General features: G+C 38.2%; 1 protein-coding gene across 2 annotated transcripts in view; it reads left to right on the forward strand.

The window, feature by feature from the left end:
* LOC126272968 (2',5'-phosphodiesterase 12-like) overlaps window positions 1–16,720 on the forward strand; it is a 173,997-nt gene that overhangs the window by 46,366 nt on the left and 110,911 nt on the right. For both annotated transcript variants that reach the window (XR_007549289.1, XM_049976299.1), the window contains exon 3: window positions 7,659–7,818. Coding sequence is in view for 1 of the 2 variants with exons in the window: in XM_049976299.1 (XP_049832256.1) it covers window positions 7,659–7,818 (160 nt within the window). In the remaining variant the exon portion in view is untranslated. The remainder of the gene's footprint in view (window positions 1–7,658; window positions 7,819–16,720) is intronic.

Consider the following 16,720-nt stretch of genomic DNA (forward strand, 5'->3'; position numbering starts at 1 on the left):
ACATTCATCTTGCGAATTTCTGAAAACATCTTCTGAAAAACCAGGAATATTATGCACATCCACCGACTTGGGAGATGGCAGCATTAGTGGTGATAAAGAAGGCACTGATGGTGATGACGACTTGATATCTATAAAAAGGGTATACCTGATAGCAGAGATGGATGCTGCCTTGCTGGCTAAGACAATTGCTGTGTAGAAAGCTGCAGCACAGTGGGGTGGGTAGCAGGGACTGTGTTCCATGGACTTTGCATCTTTGGGTAACTTGTGTGATTGGACCTGTGGCATTGGCAGTGGCTGTGCACAGGCAACAGACTGGTTTTCTAGCAACAGCTCTGAAAAATTAAAATCTGTGGCAGGGTTAACATATTCATAAAATTGGTTGGTTTTGGTGTTGTTGGTACATACCTGTTATGCCCGGAATTGTAGAGTTTGCTCAATCAATCATCTGAATGACAATTCCTGACTTTCAGTTATATGGCTTGTTGAACACTCAATAGAAGACTTTGTCATTTTGTGAGGTGCCATTGTGAAACTTACCTTTCAAGTAGTGCTCCAGTGACGCAGTAAATGCATTAAAGTTAGATGATGATTACCATGCAATAATTCTGCCAGGGACTTCTCTCTAATTGACATTGTGCAATAAGTACTGACATACAATAATAAAGCATTTTCTCTTCTTTGCAAAGCATGAAGTTTTGTCCTTTGAGACTTCAAAGTGCAAACAAAGTGCTCTGCTTTGCAATTTGACTAAGGAGAGAATGGAGCCATTCTGATAGGCTGAATTCCATTTTATTGACAGAATCAGTCAAACTCCATGGTCAATAGCTGAAGACCACTGTGTGAAATAGTGACTTGAGGCAAAACTTAGACAGAAAACAAAAGTGGGTGCTCTTATAGAGCTGGTTGTTGAAATCATGGGGATGACAAAAGGATATTTACCAAAAATGACAGTGATTATGAATTGTGTGTTCTAGAAGAGACCAGCAATATCTATATGAATGTTTTGACCAGAACCACCAGATTGTGTCCTACTGAAAAGTTGTTGGAATGCAAGTGTGGCAGTGTGAAATCACCAATTTGATTTGTTTGTCCATTCTGTGCCAGTTGCAATGTTGATGTGCTAGATATTTCGTTTTGACCATACCCAAGGTGTCCTCTGTGTAGGACATATAAAATAACATTTTAATGCTGCAGGAATTATTACACTAGTTTATTCATCCATTATATGTAACATATTTACATCATTTTTTTTAAATATAAAAACTATTTCATTGTGTATAGTATCATCAACCCATTATTTCCAAGATTTAATTCATATTATGAGGCCAATCCAACTGAATGTAATTTTTGAGCAAGTGTAATGATCAATCATTTTCTGTAGCTTTAGTGATTCACCGATGATCAGCGAGAAAAGCTTGTAGGGCTTCTGATTCAGACTGATATATTTGAAAACAAGATACTTCTGATGGATTGATTTCTAGATTATTGCCGAATAGAATGCAAGAATGAGTATATGTGTTTGCTTGCTTTGAAGTGTGCCGGTAAATAATATCGTATTTAATTAGGAAGAAGTAGTGGCCAATGTTGTAGCTTTTGAACCATTTGATCTGGTTGCTGAATGGAAAAATACAGTTAAACATTTGTGGTCAGTCCTGAGAAAAAAGTCTTCTGCCATGCAGATACTGATGACACTTCGTAACTTCATAGATGATTGTCAAGACTTCTTTTGCTGCTGTAATTTAGCTGAGCCTTGTTCAAAATTTATGACTTTAATGCAATGGATTACTCGATATTCCCAACCTTGTGCGATAAAGCTGCATTAATTCCATATGAAGTAGCAACGACTTACAATGCTACTGCTTTGTTGGATTGAAATGTATTGGATAACGTTGGCTGTACAAAACATCCTTTAGAATATATCTGTTCTTCCAGGAGTTCTAGTCCTGCAGGTTTTCCAGGAGACCTTCTATGAAGTTTGGAAGCTAGTAGTTAAGATAGAGGTGGAAGCAAAACTCTGAGGTTGGGTTGTGAGTCATGCTTGGGTAACTCATTTGTTAGAGCAGTTGGTGTGAAAGGCAAAGGTTCAGAGTTTGAGTCATGGTTTTTCACACAGTTTTAACCTGCTAGGAAACTTCAAAGCATCCTGTAATTTCTGAACTCATTATTCAGATTTTGAAGTCAGTTGTAAAGGAACATTTTTACATTTGAGGTGATTCAGGATAAAGCTTACATAACGATTAATCTGTGCAACAACTGCTTTCAATTCCTGAACATTGTTAGGAAAAGGTAATTTTCAGACGGCCTTGAAATGTTTGGTAATGGGTTATGCACACTGAGCATCAGTATGTCCCAGATATTGAATTTCCGTGTTAAAGAGCATTTGGCAGATTTCATTTCAATCCTGCATCTCTTAAAACCTAAAAAAAGGCATTATAAATCACTGAGGTGCTCTTCCGGTGTCTTGCTGGACAGTATTATATTGTCCAAATAGTTAGAGCATAACAGAATTTTTGTCATCACTTGTTTGAATAAATGTTGGAACAGAGCAGGAGATGAGGTACTTCCAAAGGGGAAGGCGTTGACACTGATGTGAGCCTTCGTGTGTATTAATTCCCATGAATTTCCCTGTTTCATCATCAAGACGATGTTGCAGGTAAGCGTCTGCTAAATCTTTTCTTCAGTATGTGGTAGTGGGAATGAGACTATCAGTGTTTGGCCATTTACAGTGGCTTTGAAATCTGCATAGATCCTAATTTCCTCATTTGTTTTCCCAGTGATTATCAGAGGAGATGCTCATTGGCTTGATGAAATGGGTTGCAGGATTCGAATTTGTTCCAATCCTTTCAGTTCAGTTGCTACTTCTTTTCAAATAGTGTGTGGTACTGGACATGCTCTGTTAAATTTAGGTTTGACATTATCTTTAAGTGTAATAGTGGATTGGAAATCCTGCCCATAACCTAGCGTGCCATAGAACAAATGATATTCGTTACATAATTGTTTAATGGTCATATGACATCTAGTAACTGAGTGCATGTACATTACCTTGGATTCCCAGACCGCATGAATCAAATGTGATCATTCCAGATATGACTGGGCTACAGTGAATGTCATTATATTGGTCACATTTTTTTGTTTTGTTTGTAGTTTATGCATCCTGAGAACACAGATTATTGCACCTTTAAAAGTTGTGAGATTCAGATTTGATTACTGAAGGTTTGGGTATCCTAAATGTATAAATATTTGCTGATTATACAAAGCAACTGAATCACCTGTGTGTAGCTGAAATTTCACATTTTTATTGGAAGTTTGTACAGTAATGATCAGTTTGAGATGGTTTCTTTGAATCTAGGTGTTGGTGCTCTTTTGTGAAAGACCCTTTGCATCTTGGTTGAGTGCACGGTTTGGTTTTAGTTTGTTTGGGGAGAGTTGATTTGGCTTTTTGATACTGATGTTTTGCAAGACACATTCAGAGATGAGCTTTGTGTGATTTTTGCTTGTTAGATTGAGTTGAATTCAGACTGTGAAATCATATTTATTTACATTTTCTGCAGTTGAGGTCTACATGGAAGTGAATTCACTGTAGGGTTCTCCAGTAAGCACACTTGCAGAGTGTGTCTGATTTTATGACAATGTCAGCATTCTGCTTGGTGGAAAATGTGACGGTTGCAGTTGTGCGTCGTGAAGCATTAATCACATAACTTTGGCATGCAAGAGCTGATGTGCTGGCTCAGTAACACTGAGAATTCTTTATGCCTATGGTGTTGAGCAGCATGAACTCTTTGTGAGTTGCAGATCAATGGAGACACTTAGTGTGAAAATCTAACTTCGCTAAATCTCCTTATTGAGCTTCAGTCACTTGTAAGATTTCACCCAGACAATGATTGTAATGCATTAAGATTTCTGCTCTCATTCTGTTATCTGTTATATGTTGGATAATGGCATCATGAAACATTTTGTCCTGAAATAATGCTCCACAAATACAATTAAATTTGAAATTTGTAGCCACGCCTTTAAGTTTTACTATCAACCCATGATAGGACTAGTTAGGTTGCCTATGTTTTCTGAAAAATTTGTAGTGAGCAGCAGTCATGTATATCTGAGATCAATAATATTCATTTAATTTATTCACTAGATCAGCAAAGGTCATAGATTGTGACTCTGCTTAAGGAAGAAATTTTCTGTACATTCTAAAGATTTGTACTCCAAAGCAAGATAGAGAAATTAACAGTGAGGTCCAACATGAATGCTGTATGCTGAGAAGCACTACTCATGCTGCATCTTATATTCCAATGATTCTATTACTTTGGTGTCAAATGAGCAAAGTGGTGAAGGCGGCACTGAAACTCTGTAACTCTGAGCTTTATTGGTTTTTGTCTGCTTCTTACTGGTTTGATTACACCTGAAGCAGTTACGTAATGCTTATCAGCAGTTTGCTAATTTGACGTCTCTGAAATTAAACAAGCATCATGAGTGGTTGCTCTCCATTGAATGCATTTTTACTCAAATATTCAATGAAATTAAAGAATAGGATGTACATTGTAGCTAAAGTATGTGAGTGTCTAATGGTGCCACAGGACAAAGACAAAAGAAAAAGAAAATTTTACTCCTTAAAGTATTGTGCCCCAATCTCAAAAGGAAAGGAAAACTTTTTCCACTTACTGAAAGGGAAGAAAACTGGCAGTTGGTGATATTAGTTTCCACTGATAGCTGGCAAAATTTTCCTTTATTAATGTGGGATTCATGTCATAGTAAGCCATTAGCAGTGGAGGACAGTAAAGTGCTGCTTGTGGCAGCAGACAGTGATGTGGTGTGGACTTGGTGGGGCAGCTAGGTGTAATTGGGAGGTTGGGAGGCGAGGCGGAATAGGAGAGAAGTAGAAGAGGGGTAAAAAGACTGTGAGTGCATTGGTGGAATATAAGGCTGTGGACAAATGGGAACTCTCCTTGCAGTGTATTGTCAATTCCCACAACCCCCCTGACCTCGACCTTCATTAGTCCCTGTCGTTTACACACCTATCACCTTCCCTGTTCCCACTCCAGCCATACACAACCTTCTGTTCCACCAAGGCACCCACAATCTTTTTTCCCCTCCTCTCCTTGTCACCTTTTCCAGCCTTCCCCCCCCCCTTCCCCCTCCTTACCAGCTGCCTAACCTCCCCTCTTTCCCATCCTTACCCTCTCTTCCCCCCTCCTCCTTGCCCCAGCCTCACCTCCTGCCTTGCACATTTGCTCATATTTTGGCCTCAGACTGTATTAAAATGTAACAAAAGGAACATACTAAGCTCCTAAAGAAATTGGGTGCAGTCACTTATAAATTTTTATAAATTTGGTTGTATGTATAACGTAACCAGCAACACAAATTTCTTCTTGCAGCATCTAAATACCAAATTAAATATCTTTACAAATGAAGAAGTGGTAAAAATTCAACAAGGAAAATCCCAGAATGGAATGTAACAATATTCTGGAAAGGATATTTGCTACTCACCATATAGCAGAGATACTGAGTCACAGATAGACCGATGACCTCAGCAGTTTGGTCCCATAGAAATTCACACTCATGCTGAGTCACAGATATGCACAACAAAAAGACTGTCAGGAAATTAGCTTTCGGCCAACAAGGCCTTCGTTGGAGATAGAAAACACACACGCACACACGTGACCGAAGTCTCTGGCTGCTGAGGCTACACTGCGAGTGGCAGGAACAGCAGCGCATGATGGGAGACCCAGCCAGTTGGTAGAGGTAGGGAGGAGGCGGCTAGGGCAGGAGGAGGAGGAGGGATAGCAGGATAGGGGTGGACAGTAAAGTGCTGCTTGTGGGAACATGCAGGGATGAGGTGGAGATAGGGTTGGGCAGCTAGGTGCAGTCAGGAGGTTAGATGAAGGGCAGGAAAGGGTAGCGGAAAAGGAGAGAGGCAAAACTTAAGTAGATGCGATGGCGGAATAGAAGACTGTATAGTGCCAGAGTGGGAACAGGGAAGGGGCTAGAGGGTAAGGACAAAGATTAACAAAGGTTGAGGCCTAGAGGGTTATGGGAACATATGATATGTTTCAGGGAGAGTTCTGACGTGCGCAGTTCAGAAATGCTGGCATTGATTGGAAGGATTCATATGGCACTGGCTGTGAAGCAGTCATTGAACCGCAGAACGCTGGGTTGGGCAACATGCTCAGCAATGGGCTGATCCAGCTGTTTCTTGGTCACTGTTTGCCGCGCCCATTCGTGTGGACAGACAGCTGTTCCCATTCCAGCACTACACAGTCCTCTATTCCATCAATGCACCCACAATCTTTTTACCTTTCCCCTTTACCACTAACAGTCCCCCGCTCTCCGTATAACCTTCCGACTGCACATGGATTCCATACCCCCTCTCCTCCTCATCCCTGTATGCACCCACAAGCAGCACTTTACTGTCCCCCTCCCCTAACCTCCATCCCTCCCCCTCCCTACCCCAGCCTCCTCCTTATCTCCTTCACCCAGTTGCATCTCCCATCATGTGCTGCCGCTCCTGCTGCTTGCACTGTAGCCTCAGGAGCCAGAGACTGCACGTGCATGTGTGTGCGTGTTCATGTGTGTGTGTGTGTGTGGGAGGGGGGCGCTCAATCTCCGATGAAAGCCTTGTTGGCGAAATGTTCATTTACTGACAGGCTTTTTGTTGTGCCTATCTGTGACATATGTTTGTGATGTTCTGATCTATAATGGAGTTGCTCTTCCATTTACACCTATTTTCTAACTCCTCCCCTAGTGTTCCAGTGGCCTTGTTATCCATTTCCCATAGCTACTCTCTCAGTATAAATTTGCTAATATCTCCAGTTGATTGAATTCATTTAAGGAATGGGAGTTATATTTTTATCTACCCTTTAGTCATAACTTCATCATAACTACACATATTTGAAAACTGTTTCAGTAGGAATTAAACTGTAATCCCACACAAATGCCTGGGAAGGTATGTGAAACCTATTTGCTGAAAGATGTAAGATTAAATTTTTTGTTTATTTTCTACCTAGAAAAAAAATGGAATAAGACTAACCAGAAGTGGGAGAGGTATAGTTTAGTCATCACAAGTTGATCCCTGACAGCTCACAGAACTGTTGCCCGCTTTCATCAGCTGCAAAGGGCTAACAGCTGCAGGCAAAAATAGTAGCCTTCTAAAGAACTGTGACAACGCTGAGGCATTGCCATAGAGATATTTATAAAATTGCTTTACATTATTGGCAGAGGCAAATCCGTGAAGCTATCATGCTGAGCCCAGTGCAGCTCTCAGGGATCAAGTAACACTGACTCCACTACAGTAATATTAACCGGCTACCAGAGAACATAGAGGGAAATAAAAAAAGTGCAAAAGTAGTAAATGAAGAGAGGCAAAAAACACATATGAATTACAGCAAAGAGACTAATAGAAAAACTGATTATCCCCACATAAGTCATGTGATTTTCTACGGATTCTAGGTTGCCATTAACCTAATTTTAGCATTGGCAATAGTTAAGCATTTACCTTCTCTGTTACCATGTTAAGAACTTCAGAAACTCTTTGTTTTGAATTCATAATTTAGAAACAAGTTTTTAATGTTTTGTGTCTCAACATATTATTGTCAGGGTCATTTATATACTTTCTTAATGTGCTTTGTTAATTTTTATTGTTAATTACATGCTTGGTTTTTAAGGTTACAATGTTGACATCATGTGTCTGCAGGAAGTTGACAAAAGTGTGTATCAAGATCATTTGCTTCCGCTTCTTTCAACCAGATACAATGGAACTTTCAAAGTTAAAGGAACCAAGATAACAGAAGGCTTGGCATGTTTTTATGACAAATCTAAATTTCGGTACGTGAGGCGTGAACTCAATAATTATTAGGTACAATTCTAATGTTAGATTCTTGACATCTTCATTACTTGGATTTTTTCTGGTTGTGTTTATAGTTACTTTTAATTAAGTCAGATTCACTGTTTCATTTAACGTAATGATCATTTGAACTTTTTGGCACAAATACCAGGCACTTTATTCTCGTGTTTAAAAATATTTAGCATCTCATTTATTGATCCTGTTCTATTTGTGGGGAAATTTATAAGAATTCTCTGCTTTTTATTTTGAGTTTCATCAAATAAAGGTAGAAAAAATTGTACTTACAAGGAGAGGTCTGCAGTGGTTGCATCGCCATGTTGAAACCACCTGTCGGGTGGTGTAGGCTACGGTCCCTGGCATCACGCTCTGCAGCTGTTCACTCTGGTGGGCCCTCATTTACAAATAATCCCAAAACATAATTTCATAATTCATTATGGTTCATAGCAGTCTTAAAAATAACAATAACAAAATGGCACCATAATATAGTAGTTAATTTATTTGGTCTGTGTGTTGAAATTTGTTAGTTTCAACCCTCTTGGCTGAAATCTCCTTTTCATCATGACTGTGACTTTTTATTTTTATTCAGTCAATTGGTTTTAATACAAAGAGTTAAAAAAAGTATTATGTATTGTGAGAGGTGGCAGTATGGGCCAAAACAAAGCAAAAAGGTTCAGTAAATATGGGAAAATATATACCTTAAGAGTTGTGAGCACTTGTGTGGTAGAAGAAAGATGTTTCACAGTAGTGGAGGTAGAGGAAAAGGAGGTGCTCATAGCTCTTAAGATATACATTTTAGAGCCCATGTTTACTAAGTATTTATGTCTTGTTTTGATCCATGTCACCACCTCTCAAAATTTAGAATACTTTTTGAAAGCCCTGAATAATATTTTGCATTTCTAATCCTTTGCTGCACCATTTTAATCATCAAATAGATGTTTTGTTTACCCTCATTTTTTACTTTGCCTTATTCTTTTTTTCATTTGGAATCTTTGTCCATGTGATTTTAATTATTTTCGTGTGTCTATCATAATATTTAAATTTATGGAAACACCAGTCTACTGTTTAAAAAAGAAGACTAAATAATCTATTTACATTTGCCTTGCAGTAATGTTAGAAATTTATTTTTTGTTGCTTGATGTCGATTTTTTCAGATGGTTATTTATATTTAAAACAAATTCTATTCACACCATGGCCAAAATAATGCAGATAAATATTTCAATGAAAAGAGTTTTCATAAATAAATTAAATTCAAGCAAAATGAGTTAAAGGAATAATGGTTGCCGTAGCATAGACAGACATATAAAATGAAGCAAAAGCAGAAAATGAATCAAAGCAAATATGTGAAAATAATTCAGATCACATAGGCAGAGATTTGCAAATGAAAAAAGAATAAAAGGAAGAAAAAATAACTTCAAACAAAAAGTTGTAACAACAATTAAAATGACATGGGAGAGGATTAGTGCATCTGATGGAATCACAACCGCACCTTTCAGCACAGATACCAAATAAATAAACTACTAGACTATGGCACTATTTTGTAATTATTGCTTGGTTTAAAGCTGTTGTGAATCCATAGAGATTACAAAATTTCTTTTTGTTGAATGTTAGAAAATTGTTGAATGCTAGCAAACAAGGATGCACGAGAGAACGGCTGCAGAGTATGCTGCCTGGGACTCTAACATACAGTACCATGCAGGCAGTTTCGAAAAATTGACCACTCCCCTGGGGATCTCTTCTTGTTAGCAGAGAGAGAGAGAGAGAGAGAGAGAGAGAATTTCCTTTGTGCTGGGGTCAGCTCTCATCTGTAAGTAGAATTTCTTTGCATGATTATTCATTATGGCTGAAGAGTGTTTCTTCTGAGTAACGACAAATATATCCATTAATTATACTAATTTCCTTATGTGCCAAGTTGTTTATTAGTGAGAATAAATTAGATTCTTTAGGAGAAAGAAAACTGGCGTTCTACGGATCGGAGCGTGGAATGTCAGATCCCTTAATCGGGCAGGTAGGTTAGAAAATTTGAAAAGGGAAATGGATAGGTTAAAGTTAGATATAGTGGGAATTAGTGAAGTTCGACGGCAGGAGGAACAAGACTTATGGTCAGGTGTATACAGGGTTGTAAATACAAAATCAAGAAGGGGCAATGCTGGAGTAGGTTTAATAATGAATAAAAAAAAATAGGAGTACGGGTAAGCTACTACAAACAACATAGTGAACGCATTATTGTGGCCAAGATAGACACAAAGCCCATGCCTACTACAGTGGTACAATTTTATATGCCAATTAGCTCTGCAGATGATGAAGAAATTGATGAAATGTATGATGAGATAAAAGAAATTATTCAGATAGTGAAGGGAGACGAAAATTTAATAGTCATGGGTGACTGGAATTCGTCAGTAGGAAAAGGGAGAGAAGGAAACATAGTAGGTGAATATGGATTGGGGGGAAGAAATGAAAGAGAAAGCCGCCTGGTAGAATTTTACCCACAGAGCATAACTTAATCATAGCTAATACTTGGGTTCAAGAATCATAAAAGAAGGTTGTATACATGGAAGAATCCTGGAGATACCAAAAGGTATAAGATAGATTACATAATGGTAAGACAGAGATTTAGGAATAAAGTTTTAAATTGTAAGACATTTCCAGGGGCAGATGTGGACTCTGACCACAATCTATTGGTTATGAACTGTAGATTAAAACTGAAGAAACTACAAAAAGGTGCTAAATTAAGGAGATGGGACCTGGATAGACTGAAAGAACCAGAGGTTGTACAGAGTTTCAGGGACAGCATAAGGGAACAATTGACAGGAGTGGGGGAAATAAATACAATAGAAGAAGAATGGGTAGCTTTGAGGGATGAAGTAGTGAAGGCAGCAGAAGATCAAGTAGGTAAAAAGACGAGGGCTAATAGAAATCCTTGGGTAACAGAAGAAATATTGAATTTAATTGATGAAAGGAGAAAATATAAAAACGCAGTAAACGAAACAGGCAAAAAGGAATACAAACGTCTCAAAAATGAGATTGACAGGAAGTGCAAAATGGCTAAGCAGGGATGGCTAGAGGACAAATGTAAGGATGTAGAGACTTATCTCACTAGGGGTAAGATAGATACTGCCTACAGGAAAATTAAAGAGACCTTTGGAGAGAAGAGAACCACCTGTATGAATATCAAGAGCTCAGATGGCAGCCCAGTTCTAAGCAAAGAATGGAAGGCGGAAAGGTGGAGGGAGTATATAGAGGGTTTATACATGGGCGATGTACTTGAGGACCATATTATGGAAATGGAAGAGGATGTAGATGAAGACGAAATGGGAGATAAGATACTGCGTGAAGAGTTTGACAGAACACTGAAAGACCTGAGGCCCCGGGAGTAGACAACATTCCATTAGAACTACTGACGGCCTTGGGAGAGCCAGTCATGACAAAACTCTACCATCTGGTGAGTAAGATGTATGAGACAGGCGAAATACCCTCAGACTTCAGAAAGAATATAATAATTCCAACCCAAAGAAAGCAGGTGTTGACATATGTGAAAATTACCGAACTATCAGTTTAATAAGTCACAGCTGCAAAATACTAACGCGAATTCTTTACAGACGAATGGAAAAACTGGCAGAAGCGGACCTCGGGAAAGATCAGTTTGTATTCCGTAGAAATGTTGGAACACGTGAGGCAATACTAACTTTACGACTTATCTTAGAACAAAGATTAAGAAAAGGCAAACCTACCTTTCTAGCATTTGTAGACTTAGAGAAAGCTTTTGACAATGTTAACTGGAATACTCTCTTTCAAATTCTGAAGGTTGCAGGGGTAAAATACAAGGAGCGAAAGGCTATTTACAATTTGTACGGAAACCAGATGGCAGTTATAAGAGTCGAGGGGCATGAAAGGGAAGCCGTGGTTGGGAAAGGAGTGAGACAGGGTTGTAGCCTGTCCCAAATGTTATTCAATCTGTATATTGAACAAGCAGTAAAGGAAACAAAAGAAAAATTCGGAGTAGGTATTAAAATTCATGGAGAAGAAATAAAAACTTTGAGGTTCGCCGATGACATTGTAATTCTGTCAGAGACAGCAAAGGACTTGGAAGAGCAGTTGAACGGAATGGACAGTGGCTTGAAAGGAGGATATAAGATGAACATCAACAAAAGCAAAACGAGGATAATGGAATGCAGTCAAATTAAATCGGGTGATGCTAAGGGAATTTGAGACAAAGTAGTAAAGGAGTTTTGCTATTTAGGGAGTAAAATAACTGATGATGGTCGAAGTAGAGAGGATATAAAATGTAGACTGGCAATGGCAAGGAAAACGTTTCTGAAGAAGAGAGATTTGTTAACATCGAGTATAGATTTAAGTGTCAGGAAGTCGTTTCTGAAATTATTTGTGTGGAGTGTAGCCATGTATGGAAGTGAAACATGGACGATAACTAGTTTGGACAAGAAGAGAATAGAAGCTTTCGAAATGTGGTGTTACAAAAGAATGCTGAAGATTAGATGGGTGGATCACATAACTAATGAGGAGGTATTGAACAGAATTGGGGAGAAGAGGAGTTTGTGGCACAACTTGACAAAAAGAAGGGACCGGTTGGTAGTTTTGAGGCATCAAGGGATCACAAATTTAGCATTGGAGGGCAGCGTGCAGGGTAAAAATCATAGAGGGAGACCAAGAGATGAATACACTAAGCAGATTCAGAAGGATGTAGGTTGCATTAAGTACTGGGAGATGAAGAAGCTTGCACAGGATAGAGTAGCATGGAGAGCTGCATCAAACAAGTCTCAGGACTGAAGACCCCAACAACAACAACCTGTCCAGTGAAATGAAATGATCGTATGGCACTTATTGGTCGGGATATGTCCTTTCAGGGTTATGCCACCGTACTCGCAAGTCTTTTTAGTTGACGCCACTTGCGATGACTTGCGTGTCAGTTATGATGAAAATGATAATGAAGGACACAGAATACCCAGTCCCTTGCCAGGAATCAAACCCGGGCCCCCTTGCATGGTAGTCGGTCACGCTACTGCTACTCTACGGAGGCGCTCTCTGTCCAGTGCAGTGTGATGTATTAGACCTAGTGTACAAGTATGCAGAATGTGTTCTCTTTCAAACTTCACGTGCAAAAATTGTTATATACTGTCACTGTATTGTAATTCAAATTTATGCTTTTATTGCAAGCATGTCATTAAGGCAAACACATTGAACTCGATATGCATCTCTACCTATCACTGAACTTGGATCAGGTTATATGTGTGTGGCTGGAGTTTACATCAAATATAATATTTCTTGCCAAATAATTATGAAGGATTCCTTTCAGTGTAGGAACATGGACTCAGTGTGTGAATCTCGATAAATAATCACAGAATTTCATTTGTGTCGAAAACGAATTGTGAGTTACATTTAGTAATGTTTTCTTGACTTTTAGATACAAACTAACTACTCTGCAGCTATTTCTCAACAGAGAACGCCTTCTAAACTCTTGCAGTAGCTGAATATCAGTTATAACACACCAGCTATGGAGATATATTTGATTGACCACTTCATGAATGGGAGTAATCTGTACTCTCTAGTTCCCTCCTACGCCCATCTCAAGGGAACTGATAGGTGTCTTAATATCTTTGTTGCAGAATACTATTAGTTTAAACACACACACACACACACACACACACACACACACACACACAGTCACACACATACACAATACATGTAATCAAGTCTCTATTCTAATTGTAAAGAAATGAATGAGATATCATTAAAAATGTTTTTAACTGGCTTCTGACATTGCATACTGATTTATGCTAAAACATGCTATTTATGGAAAATTGACATGGAAGAAAATGCCCAGCTTCATACTTACGTTTTACAAAACTAATCAAGTCTCTATCCTAATTGTAAAGAAATGAATGAGATATCATTAGAAATGTTTTTAACTGGCTTCTGACATTGCAAACTGATTATGCTAAAACATGCTATTTATGGAAAATTGTAATGGAAGAAAATGCTCAGCTTCATACTTACGTTTTACAAAACTAACTTATCAGTCATGAATAAGAGATTCCCTTTTCATATTATCTTATAGCAAATACCATTTTATTTGTTTTGAAATACTTATTAACTGTATAATTTGTATACAGCATTGTCATAGATAATAACTGTGACCATTATCGGTGCTCATAGTACAAGCTGACTTTTTTAAACAAATGTACTTTGTGGAATGATGAACCTATTTGCCATTGTCACCAACTACCCGTATCTCACTAACTTATTTCAAATACTGTCATTACTTACAGCTATAAAAATGCAGAAGTTTTGCACAAGTCCCCTCTTTACAATTCAGGCTCAGTTGATTGAAACCAGGAAAACTATTGTAATACTATGGATAAACCTAACACCCTCTGCTCCAAGCATGCCTTTCTAATTGACAAGAAGGCAGTTGGCAATTAAAACTGCATTTGTGATCACTATAAACAAGTTGGCAGGTGCAAATGCTTCAAAGTGCGGGATTATATTTAATGAATCTTGTCTGAACTCATGGACAGATGTATGTAGCCTTTTCAATGGTAACTAAATCAACTAACATTTTTGTATCCCTTAAAGAAAATGAAAAACAAAAAGTACATGTAGATTACATTCTTACATCAATATCGTGTACACTGAGTACTTTACTGCTACGTAAAGAATTTTGTGGATAATTTGGAATGTAAGGCACCTGCCATTGTTCAGGCGTCTTATGGAGGAGGTCTATATAGGTTACAAGATTTTGTGGTCACTGTTACTTAAAGGTGACAACTATTGAAAGATATGAAATAAATTCATCATAACTTCTTAACGATTTGTGTTAGGACGTTCAAACTGCATAGTTGGCCGCAGAATTAGTATACATTTATTTATATGGTTTAGTGACAAAGCCCACTTCCATTTGAATGGGATCATCAATAAGCAAAATTGGCTCATTTGAGGAACTGAGAATCCACATTTCATGATCAAGACATCTCTTCACCCTAAACGGACGATTGTGTGTTGTGCAAAGTCCGGTCACAGAGTAATAGGTGCAATATTCCTCGATGACATAGTGACTGTCGAATGGTATGTAAAGGTTTTGGGAGATGGTTTCATCACCATTATCCAAACTATCCGAGATTTCGACAAGATGTGGTACATTCAAGACAGAACTTGACCCCATCGAAGCAGGAGAGTGTTTGATGTCCTGGAGGAGCACTTTGGGAACCAGATTCTGGCTCTGGGGTACCCAGAGGCCACTGGGATGGGCCTCGATTGGCCTCCAGTTTCTTCAGATCTGATCACATAAAAGTCCTTTTTGTGAGACTATATTAAAGACACAGTGCACAGCAATAACCACAAAACCATTGCGGAGCTGAAAACAGCCATTTAGGAGTTCCTCGACAGCATTGATATTCCCACACTTCATGCAGAATTTTGCTATTCCTCTGCGCCACATCATAGCCAATAGTGGCAGGGATATTGAACCTGTTTATTTATTTATTTTATTTATTTATTTATTTATTTATTTATTTATTTTGTGTTCCGGTGATCCATGTTGTGAATACATCACAGGATATGGAACGTGTCAGTTTTACAAACTTTTTATGGTATTTTGTAAGTATTGCTATTATTCATATTAAAATTATATGGCTTAGATTAACATTACAAATTAAAATCACAAAAAAATAAATGTTACAAAGTTAAGTATTACAGACTCTATACACGTACATACAGAAATATACTACTGAAAACTTAAGATGTTTACAAGTAATAGATATACAAGATCACAAATGAAGAGTGGGAAATGTATCTGAGACTTATCCGTACAGGTACTAGGGTACTATTCATCGTGGTTCAGGAACTCTTCTATAGTATAAAATGACCCTTGCAATAGGAGCTGCCTTAAGCTTTTCTTAAACGAGAACTCATCATCTACTAAACACTTAATTTGTGAAGGGAGGGCATTAAAAATCTTACAACCACTAAATTGGACCCCCTTCTGTACCTTACTCAGGTTTGCATGCTCATAGTGGATATCATCTTTTCTTCTAGTATCATGATTATGATAAACACTATTAGGTTTGAAGAGGGGCTTTTTTTTCCTTATGAAACACATCAAGGAGAATATATATTGTGCAATGGATGTGAAGATTTGAAGTTCTTTAAAAAGATTTCTGCATGTGGCTCTAGGGTAGGCTCCACTCATGATTCTTATGGCTCTTTTCTGTGCAGACAGCACTTTCTTAGCAAGTGGCTGATTTCCCCAGAATATGATTCCATATGCCATAATGGCATGAAAATAACCATAATAAGCTGATTTACTGGTTTCCGTATTTCTGTAAGAGCAGATAATGCGTAAAGCATAAGTTGCTGAATTCAGCCTTTTGCAGAGATCCAAGATGTGGTTTGACCAGTTTAGTTTGCTATCTATATGTAAGCCAAGGTACTTTGTACTATCGACCTTAGCTATCTGCATGTCACCTAGTTTTTGTTCTTGTTCATCTTCTTTAGAGACTGTCTGAAACTGGACATAGTTTGTTTTACTGTGATTAATAGAAAGACCATTTACATTAAACCAGTTCACAATATCACTAAAAACCTTATTAGCTGTCACCTCAAGTTCATCCACTGAGTTATCAACCAGTAGCGTAGTGTCATCAGCAAAGATGGTGAATTTACAAAAAACTGTACATAGAGGTAGATCATTAATAAAAATAATAAAAAGTAGGGGGCCCAGAATGGAGCCTTGAGGCACTCCACAGGTGATTGTTCCCCATTCCGATGATGTTGATGCACCTTCTTGACTATCCAGTACAACTTTCTGTTTTCTGTTTGAAAGATAAGAATGGAGCCACTTCCCTGCTGCCCCACTTTTGCCTAGATATGAAG

Source organism: Schistocerca gregaria, chromosome 5 (genome assembly GCF_023897955.1).
Source record: "Schistocerca gregaria isolate iqSchGreg1 chromosome 5, iqSchGreg1.2, whole genome shotgun sequence".
In the NCBI taxonomy this organism is placed as follows: Eukaryota; Metazoa; Arthropoda; class Insecta; order Orthoptera; family Acrididae; genus Schistocerca; species Schistocerca gregaria.